At 55.7% G+C, this 11495-nt stretch overlaps 1 protein-coding gene across 1 annotated transcript; it reads right to left on the reverse strand.

The window, feature by feature from the left end:
* Window positions 1-1496: 1496 nt before the first annotated feature.
* Nptx1 (neuronal pentraxin 1) lies at window positions 1497-10754 on the reverse strand. Its single transcript, XM_021212408.1, has 5 exons — window positions 10085-10754; window positions 9590-9797; window positions 7455-7699; window positions 6077-6256; window positions 1497-5475 (listed from the first exon to the last, which is right to left on the reverse strand). Exons 1-5 carry the CDS (start codon window positions 10526-10528, stop codon window positions 5254-5256), a joined length of 1299 nt encoding a protein of 432 aa, XP_021068067.1. The 5' UTR covers window positions 10529-10754; the 3' UTR covers window positions 1497-5253.
* Window positions 10755-11495: the final 741 nt, after the last annotated feature.

Here is an 11495-nt window from a genome sequence, read left to right on the forward strand (position 1 = left end):
TCCTGCGCGTACCCAGCAGCGATGGGTGACCACGGGTATTGAACCTGAGTTACCGAGCACACCGGGCCCAGCATGGCCATGTGGGGAATGTGGAAATCTCTTTGTCTCTTTGCCTCTGTATCAGCTGCCCCCGAGAGATGAAGAGCTCTCATCCCACAGCCCAGGGGGTTATGGGTCTGTAGAGGGGCACAGAGCGATGCTAACACAAGGCCAAAGTCCATCCCTCCCTTATAGATGAGGTCACATGTTTTAGCTGACAACATTGACAAGTTTTAGAAGGAACAGTGCAAGGATGGCTAGGGCGATGGTTTAGTGGGTAAAGGGCCCATTGTGCAAGCAGGGGGACCTGGTCTCAGATCCCAGACCCCGACATAGAAAACCAGTGGCTGTAACCCCAGAACTGGGGCAGGGGCAGAGGTAGGCAGATCCACAGGACTCACTGACCATCCAGGCTAGATGAATTGGTAGTCTCCAGTTTCAGTGGGAGAACTTGTTTTTAAAAATAAGGCTGGGTGGGGGTGGGGGATGAGGGTCTGGAAAGATGACTCAGCAGTTAAGAAAACTGACTGCTTTTGCAGATGGCCTGGCTTTGGCTCCTGAAAGGAATTGAATTCAAGAAAAGCAAAGAACTTATAGTCAAAAGTATAACATGAGACAAATAGGGCAATATTAGGAACTTGAAGGCCTGAGGCCTGACAGGCCCTGAAGGCCTAGCTGAAGATTTTACAATAACAAGTCCAGGCGAGTCCCTTGATTGGACATTCCTGAGGATGGGTGGCCCCAAGGATAGACATAAACGCAGGAACTGTTTTGGGTTATTTTTTTGATTGACTCAGTGGCCATCTGGTGGCCTGGGTCTCGTTGACCCTCCCTGGAATTGTTGATGCTACAACCTGCATGTATTATTCTACTGACTTGTAATCAAGCCAATTGTGTGAAGCTGCGCCAAGTTCCCCCCAAATCCCCCAACCCTCTCCCTATAACTCCCTATAAAAACCCCTAGCTTTTGAGTCTCAGGGTCGATGCCTCTACCTCTTGCGTGGGGTACACATTAGCCCGGGGCCCTGCCATTAAACTGCCTCATGCTTTTACAACAAGAAGGCCTCTCGTGTTTTTTGGGATACCCTGACTCCCCTGGCGTGGGTCCAACACTCCCAGCTCACAAGTTAGCTGTAACTCTAGTTCCAGGGGATCTGATGCATTCTCTTAGCCTCTGCTGACACAAGGCACTCAAATGGCATGTATACATACATACATACATACATACATACATACATACATACTTACAAACATAATTACGTACATACATGCAGGCAAAACACCCATATGTAAAATAAAGATAAATCTTAAGAAAGAAAAAGTGGAAAGAAACTGAAGGCGATACCAGTGTTGAACTCTGGCCTTCACATGCGCACACATTTGCCTGAATATGTTCTTGCAAACACACACACACACACACACACACACACACACAAGAAAGAATCCAATGAGACCAGTCTTTCTTCACTCTTTACTGTGTAAAAATAAACTTAACAATTCATGTCATCTCAGCAAGAAAATGGGAAAAAAAAAAGCAAGGATGCCAGTATAAATAGTGCACTTCCAGAATGGCTGGTGGGTGTGGTTCACCCCTTTGATACTCAAAAGGCTGCGGATTGTATGAAAAATGTACAGCTTTGGTTAGCAAATAATGAAAAAGTAAGATACATCGATTCTTTCATATTTTACAATATGTACATTGTAACAATATCAACTCTAGGGGGGGGTTGCTTTTTTTTTTGGCAAATAAGACAAAATTGGGACTCTAAGTATTGGGCTTTTGTTTCTCCTCAATGACTTGTTCCCTTGTGAACAAATTGCACATTAAGTCCACTGCGCACAGAAGCAATTCATTTCCCATTGTTAGCTGAGTAAGTTTACACGTTGTGTTTTGGATGAAATCATGACCGCTTCGAGCCACACTCGGGTTACTAAGGATGCTGCACCCCTATGTTAGCCAGAGTGACCCTAGTTCCCTCTATCAAGCTCAGAACTGGTATCCAAATTCTCATCTCCTTCCATGTAACCTTTCAGCTCCAACACAAAGAACCCACCATCAGGGGCCTTTCTTTTTAACCTCCTGGTCCCTAACACACCTTCAAGATCTGGTGGCCCCTCATCAGAGCTCACTGGAATGACTGTGAACCTCAGGCCAGCCTGTCCTTTCCTCCGTCTGCCCACAAGACAACCCCTTGGCCTCAGGTCCCAGGGCTGGTGACAAAGTGATCTTTGCAGTCTTAGAAAATAAGTCGGGCGTCTACAAAAGGAAAAGAAAGCATACAAAAATGTATCCCTTTCTTCCAAAATAGTCGCTTTCAGTCCTATGTTTTGGCGGAGCCTGAAAGTATTTTCAAGGGCGATATAGGTTGAGATAATTTATAGGTTTGTCCTATTCTTTCATAAAAATACTCTTGTTTGGTAATAAACTTTTTCTTCTACAGTAAGAGAAATAATACTGTGTTATCAAAAGCAAGAAGGCTTACGATTCAAGTGAGCTCTCAGCCCCTAGGGCCTGGGAGCCTCCGTGGCAGCTCTACCACCCTAATGCCCAGGGTGCTGTCGGGTACCATCGGCAGAAGCAAACACTGTCTCGACAGTGCGTTTTATCTCTTATTTTATAAAATGGCTTACCTGAGAGAGGCATTGTATTATTCAGTGCAAGAGGGAACATCAATCAGATTACGGAGTCGATGGGAAATATGCGGATTAGATTTGCGGCTGTCATTACCTTTCTCGGGGCCAGCAAAGTGCCAAGTGTGAACACAGTGACGGAGAGGAGGGCTTGGCACAGACTCCAGTAAGGGGCAGGGCAAGAGCTAGATGTCAGCGTCTGTCCCTGGCACCGTGGGTGCCGCAGGGGAGAGGAGAAGGGAGAGGAGTGGAGAGATGAAGGGACAGAGGCAGAAGCATTGGGGTGTGCTCTGCCCTCTAAGCTAGGGCAGAGGATGGCTTGTGGTCCTGAACGGACAGCTCCCACCCCACCCGTCTGGGTGCAAGTGGTCTGGGGTCCGCATTGGCAGGGGCTGGGGCTGGTGGCAGGGGTTGGCAGGAGTACACCGGGCACAGCCGGCTCTGGGCCTCGCCTGGTGGTGGCTCCCAGAAGGCTAAAGTAAGGGCGGGGCTCGATCTGGTCTGGAAAGTCGATTTGAAGTTCGAGTTCTCTCTCCCAACCATGGGTACCATTCAGGCTTGTTCTCAACCTAGATGTCAGAGATGCTTCTTGCTATGTCTGGGGAGGGGGAGGGGAGAGGGATGTTGATCTCTCTCCCGACCTCCCCAACACCCCTGGCTTGCTTACCCAGCCATTTTTCAGTAGCTACATGGGTGATCACAGAACACTGGGTGGCATTCAGCACACAAACACAGAACCAGAGAAGTCCATGCAGGCAAGGGAACACGCGTCGGACCAAGGGAGCAAGGGGACACACCACCCCGAGGAACATGCAAACACAGAAGATCCCCGCAGATCCAAGGATGCCACAACCCGGCGGGCGCTGAGGAAGCACAATTATCTAAGAAAAAGCCACTGCTGGACAACGGATGGAGCACAGCCTGATCCGCACCCTCAGAGAGGATGCACCACAGAGCGGTGACCGGGGAACCGTGCAGACACCCACAGGAACAGTGACACAGCACACGAACAGACACGGATGCACTAGTTTCAGACACAACATGGACCTGTGTGGAAGGAGACAGGTGCCCCTGGAAGGAACAGCAGGTGGAAAACCTGCTCCTGTTGAGGAATTAAGTGTCTGCAGCTGCAGACGAGCCAGGCAGTGCGTAGGTTTCTAGAAAGACTTGCCAGCCTCCTGCTAGTCAGGCTACTGGAGACGTAGTCCAGGTGTCACTGGGTGTGTGCCCACAACACGGGGGGGGGGGGAACAAAGCAGGGGTCCACCCCACCTGGACACAGCCTCCTCAGCATTCAACACACACACATCTTGTCCCCCTCCTCAGAAGGCCCAGAAGGGGGTTCTCATGCTACTTTCGATAAGGAAAAGCCACCGGCTCAGTGTCTCAGGCCGGTGGCCGGTTGGGGCTGCTGCTGAGCTTGTGCCCCATGAAATGCAGGAGTGGATGGCAGGCCCCACCCCGGCCAACAGGCTTCACATGAGAGGTTTCTGAGCCCCTGGCCCCTGAGGGGTCTGAGCTAGCTCACCTGGGCCGGGGTGCGCTGGGGGAGAGGGAGTATGGCTGTGAAAAATGCCGTGGGAAACCATTCCCACAGACTGTGGATCAGGTCTCAGTACTCTCTAGCGCTGAGACCAAGCACGTAAGATCCCCACTTGAAGCCTCTGGTCTCTCATGGCCAGAGGGAGGAGGAAGGGTGGGTGCCAAGGCCCTGTGTCCTGGGACTCTGAAAGGGCACTCTCCTCTCAGAAACACTGGGCTGAAGTAGCTTTGAAAGCTGAAAGGGAATAACAGGTCCCTTGATAAGATACAAGAAGGCAGGAAGGCCAAGGGTGAGGTGAGGAACAGTCCTGGGGTAGAGCTGCTGAGGGGCCCGGCCCACGCCACCCTCAGAGGCAGGCAGCAGGCAGCCTGATGGGGGCGTGAGAAGGGGATGACTGGCAGGTGGTGCCATCCCTGGACAGCCAGTCTTTAAATTTCAGAGACTCCACTTATCATCCCCCCAAAAGATTCCTGTGGAAAGCCCCCCCCCCAGCCTTGACAAACCATTGTTGACTTATGTCAACAGAGACCTATGTCACTCCCAAAGAGGTCTGCAAAGAAGGACCAATGGGTGGTCCAGGAAGCCGCACCAACCCTGAGGCACACAGGCAGTCGACCCATCAGGAAGCTTACAACAATTACACAGAAAGAAGGGAATGAACTAACCCATTCTAGAAGAAGGCCTCCCCTACACACACATATTCTCTCTCTCTCTCTCTCTCTCTCTCTCTCTCTCTCTCTCTCTCTCTCTCTCTCTCGTAATTCTGCATTGTCAAAGCTGATGCCGCCTGCTTTAGCTAGGCATGCCCGGGAAATAGTGGGGCCCCTAGAGAGAAGGGGGTGTCCTTGGGGCCAGAGAAGAGCCGGGACTGCTTCGTGTGCACAAGGAGGACAACCAGGCTGTGTGTGTGTGTGTGCGTGTGCAGGGGCCATGGCCTTGAGTCATTCCTGGGGGGGGAGGGGAGAAGAGAGACGATGGGTCACCGCACAAGCAGGGTGGGCAGGCGCTGGGGCTGGGGGCTCAGCCCTAGCCTGAAGCCTTCAGTTGATCTGGCGACAAGCCTCGAATGTCCACTTGGTGGCTCCACCAAAGATCTCAATCTGGGACTCAGCCCAGGCGATGACATTGCCAGAGAGGGCCTTGCTGCTGCAGGTGGCCAGGTTGTACACCTCCCCGGGGGTCAGCTTGCGGTCCCAGATGTTGAAATGGGCTAGCTCACCCACAAACGCTTGGGTGGCATCAAACCCTCCACCTAGAGTGTCCTTTGGAGAAGAGTGGGGGACGAGAGAGAGAAGGGGTTGGCTGGGTGGCAGAGAGGCCTAGCCGAGCTACCCGACGGTGGCTGTCCATACTTTTCCCTCCCCTACTTGGTACTGTTTTCTTTCCTGTACTTGTCTCTCCCTGAGAGGAGCCCAGGGAAGGGAATTGGTGCTAGCCCACGCTGGATACAGACCATCCCTCCAGGGGTCTTGAGATACCACCCAATCCCCGGGGCAATAATGAGAAAAGGGGTTGTCAAGAGCCATCAGCAGCCAAGGCCACAGTGTCCCCTCTCAAACACCTTATCTGCTGAAGACAAGACAGCTCAACAGGAATGGACGATGACTTCCTGTCCCCCCATCTCCCTCCCAGCCCGTGCCCAGTGGGAGATGAACCATTTCACAGGAACTAAATTATTCATTGCTAAAAGTGGAACTGGGCTTCCCGTGCCAAAGAGAGGCCTGCTGCAGTTTCCCAAGAGTGCTGGGACCTGGGCCCACTCCCATGGAGCTAGCTGAACTATGGTGTAACTTGTTCCCAGCACATACCCATGGACACACACACACACACACACACTCCCTCGCCCTCTGTCCAGGCCAGTACCTGTTCCTGACCCAGCACCAGCACGCCCTGTGGTTTGATGGGGTGATAGGGTGCCAGGTTCTCTCCATTGCCGCCCTGGGTACCATCCTGATAGGCCTCCCAGACCCCGTCCCGGGTGGTCCAGGTAACGCAGATGTGATGCCATTTGCCATCGTTGATTACAAACGGCAGCTTGGCCACCTGAGAAGGAGGAGGACACACAGTATGGGCACCGTAGCCTGGTGCTACCCAGAGCTGAGGACACACTTAAGCTCTGCTGCCATGCGCCTCACTCGTTTCACAACTCCTGTTGGGCTAGTACTGAACTCCTGCAGCACCGCCCCCTCAGATGTCCTTAGCATCTTCCAGCCCTACCCATGGCATCCACACTGGAAGGCAGCAGCTTGGTCAAGGAGCCCTCGAGACCCATGTGGACACACCACCTCCCTCTCCCGAAAAAACATGAGCCTCTGACAGAGTGTGTGTCCCCGGTGGTGAAGTTTACTGCAGCCTCAGGCCTCCCCACTGGGTCTCTCTCATCTTTTCCAGCTTTCTGCCCCTAATGGCTAGGTCCTCTGGTCTACACTGCCTGCAGCCAACCCCTGCAGAGAACCTGAGTGGAGCTATAAAAATGGCTCAGGCTGACCTGAAGCAGCATCGCATACCCTCATGCACCCTAGGCAGGGGACACATGACCAGTCAGACCCCACAGGGAAAGCAACACATTCTAGCGTGCAGCGTTAAAACCAAGAGCCTCCGATCTGTGTCTAGCCAGGGCTGAGCCACTCTGAGTTTACTGGTGAGCCCAGAGGAGGGGGCTGAGATCTGGCGGCTAATTCCACTAACCCGGAAAGCAGCGTAGAGCTAAGCTCAACTGAGAGAAAACTATCCTTTCCTGGGTGGGAGGGATCTGGCCTCTCCCAGGGAGGGGCAAACTGAGTCGGGTCTGGACCACAGGAGGATCTCTAGAAGCATTTTACGCTCTAGGGTATCTACAGTCACCAAAATGGAGAGCCCAAGCCAGCCAAGCAGCCAGTGGAGGAGGAGCCAGCAAACAAGAATGGACTAGAACATCCCCAGGACGGTCCTCTGCCCTCCCTCTCTCCCTCCCTCCCTCCCTCCTCTCCGCAGGCTAAGGCCTCTTTCTGGAATGTTCCAGCTCTCCCTGTTCTATTATGAGGGCAGGTGAAGATGTCCCTCCCCATTTCCGAGCTGATCCAGCTTCCACCTCCCCCAGTCTCGCCAGGCAGACATTTTTCTCAGAACCACAGCCCCAATGAGCACCCCACACCCCAGGGTTCTAGAAGACCCGCAGTCCCACAAGCCCTGGCACGGTATGGGCATGCGGCTCAGAGGATACCTAGGGTCCTGGGTGAACCTTGCCCTGTGACGGCATTACCTTGTCATTAATGAGTATCTCCATGGGGTTGTTGCCCCACTCGATGAGGACCAGCTCGTTGGCCTGCCCAGGCACAGCATAAGAGAAGGGTGTGCCCACTCCAGGCGCCGCGCTGGACTTGAGCCACATGCACACGGTGAAGGCATACATCTCTGGCAGGCTCTTCTTCACCTTGGCATACATGTAGTTGGTCCGCAGTGGGAATGTCAGCTGAAACTTGTCTCCGGGGCGATTGTCTTTCTGACCTAGGGAGGACAAGTGAGTCCTGCCATCTTGTACCCTGACCAAGTGCTTGGGGTACGAGTCGTGTCTGGTCCCCATCGTGTCTCGTGATGCAGATGGGGACCAGGGCCAGCTGGCAAAGAAAAGCTGACCCAAGGTCTCTGCACTCTGGGCCTTGCCAGCTCTTGTTGCCACATGGTGCCATCCCTGGGGAGGCCAAGGTAGGGGGGAAGCACAGGACAGGCTGTGAGCCCTGCTGCTGAGCTGCAAAGTAGGCATGGGGAGAGAATGGGGCCTGCTTCCGTGCACACTGGCCAAGTGGCTGAGAAGGTGTGGTTGCAGAAGAAGGAACCAGGCTAGCTCCCCTCTGAGCTGCCCCCGTGGGGGCCGACCTGATTTAGATGATGGTGCTCTGAACCTCTTGACTGTACTGGGCTTTTCTCTCAGTCTCCACCAGAGACAAGCATCCCTACAGCCCGTCCCCTCCAGGAAAGCCAGGATACACTGCAGCCCTGTGTGCAGCTGCAAGGACCCTTCGGAGGGACTTGCAGGCCCCCACCAGCTCCCCTAGGGCCCTGGAGCCTACTGAGAGGCAGGGTGGCAGGGGAGATCAGCCTCTCTTGAACCAGGGCCCCCAAGGTGATGCTTTGAGGGTGCCACAGAGCCTCTGATGAGCTGCCTGGAAACTGAGGCTCCAGGCCTGGTCACCTCATGACTGCTAACCAGCTTCCTCTGGGAAAGTCTAATGCTCGCCCTCCACCTCTACACTTCCTGTGGCTGGTCCTGGGCCCCCAGCATCCTCTGGGAAAGTCTAAGGCTCGCCCTCCACCTCTACACTTCCTGTGGCTGGTCCTGAGCCCCCCGTTGTGACTGATTCTCAGGGAAACAGGTCCCATTGAGCAGGGCACCATTACTCTTTTAGAGTCAAGGAATGCACCTGCCTTGCCAGCTCATGGCTGTCCCCCTGTCCCAGGAAGAACCTAGTCCCCAAATTCAGAGTGACTTCTAGAAAGCAACAGGGCAGGACAGAAAAAGATGCCACCCTCAAGACAACTGAGCAACCAAGCAGAGCTGACCCTTATAGCAGACCCCTGCTAATTCAGGCTCGGTGTTGTTTGGGGAGGTGTGTGTGTGTGTGGGGGGGTCAGTGTCAGCATCTCTCTGGAGTGTTTTCCTTTCCCGAATCTCCCACCCCTCCCTTCTAAGGCTCCTCTTTCCCTTGGTGTTTTTCAGTTACATAACACGCCTTAAGATGGCACTGTTTAAATCCATCCTGCACATTTTGCAGTCCGAGCAGGGTCACGTGGCCCTGCTCTGAGGGGGGGGCTACCCCCTCCTCCTCTTACAACCTTGTTTGATTTCTGTGACTTCAGGCACAGCTCATCAGCACACCCAGGCAGGTGCTAAGGACCAGCCTGAGTTCATGACCAGGGCAAATGCAGCTGCATGCAAGATGGGTCACTGGAAAAAGGAAAGCCGATTGAGAGGGCTCAATGTAGAGAGAGGGACCCCGAAATCCTGAAAGGACACCAGGGCTACTGGGCAACTGGCAAAAAAGATACCCAATGGCCCCAGAAGGCTGGTGTCCAGGTCTTTGTTGGTGACAGATTCCAGCTGAAAACAAGGCTTTCATTACTAAGGAAGGCTTGGGCCACCAACAGCTACTGTGCAAAGTTGTTGGAGATTAAACAAATCAGACTTGAAAAAAAATCCTGCGAGTGTCCTGACTGTACTGTACAATCCCTTCTTAAGCTCTGCTTCGTCTCCAGACTAGGAACTGGGCAGGAAGCCCTGACTGGGGAGGGATTACAGAGTGGGTCCGGGACAAGAGGCCAGGGCAGGGAGCAGGACCCAGGCAGGCTGTGTCTCTGGAGACAGCCGAGAGCATGCAGCACGTTCCCCTGAGCCCTTACCTTTCTCCAGCTCGCTGATCCGCTGATGTAGGGAGGTCAAGGCGCTTTCGATCTTGGCCCTTTCCTCTGTGTCGTTCTTGGGGCCCCCTTTCCCCTCCTCTAGAGTGTTCACCCGAGACAGCACCTGCCGCTCCAGGTCATCGATCTTGCTCTGCAGCAGATCCTTGAGGCTGTTGGTTTGGCTGGAAGAATTGAGGCGGCTGTACTGCTGCGGGGGCACAAGGGCAGGGGAAAACCACACCGTTAGGCGTGCAGCCCCGACCGTGCGCGAAGGCCCGCGACGCGGTCCCTGGGGCGATTGCGGGGGTGGCCTGGAGGGAAGCTCCAGCGAGTGGCAGCCCTCGGTGCCCCGCAGGGTTCGAGAGGCGCCGGTCAGGCATCTGCGCGCGGAAGAGGCAAGGAAAGGGGGACGGGAGTGCCGGACCGGGTCGGGATGGGGTGGGCGAGGGCAGAAGGGCGCATAACGCGGAGGGGGAAACCGCAGCTCACGCGGACCTCGAGGTTCTCCAGTCGGGTTTTGAGAGATTGCAAAGTTTGCCCGAGTTGGCTGAGTGTCTCAGCGGCCGGCGTCCGGGACAGGTCGCCCATCGTGTTCTTGCCCGAGCCAGGCTGCTTGCGGCCGCTTCCCGACCTGGCCTCGCCAGGACCCGCGTCCAGAGTGCTCTGGCTCTCGCAGCGGCCAAGCTTGGTGGTCAGCTCCCTGATGGTCTCCTTCTGGCTGAGGATGGTCTCCTTCTGCTGCAGCACGGTCTCGCGGAGCTGCAGCACGTTGCTCCGAAGCTCCTCCGCGCCGCCCGCGGCCACGGACGCGGCACACATGTCGGCATCCACCGGCACCGAAGTGCAGATGAAGCGGGTCGGCCCGAAATCTTGGGCCCGACTGCCCAGGAGGCAGAGGGCGAGCAGCGCACAGGTGCGTGCGGCGCGGCCAGCCAGCATGGCTGCGGACACTTGGAGCACCGGGCCCGCTCGGCTCCGGCGGGGATCGGGCTGAGACCGGGACCGGGCTGGCTGGGGCAGTCGCTCCGCAGGCGGCCCGCGCTCTGGGCACCGCGCTTCTCCGCTGCACAGTCTTCTCGGCCGCGCTCCTCGGCCCCCACTGCCGCCTGCGCTGCGGAGCCCGCGCCTTTTATGCAGCCGCGGGAGGGGCCTCAGCGCAGCCGACGTCAGCGGGGGAGGAATCCCGCTTTAATTGTGTGCGGACCGGCACCGCGGCGCCGCGGGGGTCGCACGGGAGCGCGGCTGGAGCTATCTCGGCCCTCCCCATCTGGTCCCTCCCGGATCCGCCACCGCCCCCTCCCACCGCCTCCGCACGCACGCCCCCGCCTGGGCCCGCGCCGCTTCCCCGAAGACTCCCAGAATGCAGGGCCAAGGGGAGATCAACCGTGGGCCTGGATTAGATGGTGGGGCACCTGCCCCATGCCCCTAATCTCCAACGGGGCTCAGAAAAGAAGAATGACCACAAGACAAGCTCGGTTTGCTTGCTCGCACTAAGCGCCGGTGTGGTCCGAGCTCCGTGCGCTCGCAGCCCTCTTCTTCCTAAATAGTCAACGTCGGTGTCCCCTGCCTTCAGCTCGCTAAGGTCCAGAAAAGGGGTCGGCGAGGCCGAACAGTAGTTCATAGACATCCGTTTGTGGCTGAAAGCCACGGAACACTCTGAGTCTGGGGATCCCCACGCCCTGGCTCCTCGCCCTACTGTATTCCCCTTCTTCCAACTCCTGAGGATTGTGGACCTAATAATGTCCCCCGCCCCCGGAAATGAGAGCCCGTACTATGCACTCGTTAGGGCTAAGGCCTTCTCGGATCTGTGGATCGAACCCTTCCTGCCATCCAGGCCAGCCTAGTTCCAGGCAGGTAGCGCCCCAGAAGCTGGCTGGCCACTCAAAAGGGGCCCCTGGGGGAGCTT

Source organism: Mus pahari, chromosome 14 (assembly GCF_900095145.1).
Source record: "Mus pahari chromosome 14, PAHARI_EIJ_v1.1, whole genome shotgun sequence".
NCBI classification, from domain to species: domain Eukaryota; kingdom Metazoa; phylum Chordata; class Mammalia; order Rodentia; family Muridae; genus Mus; species Mus pahari.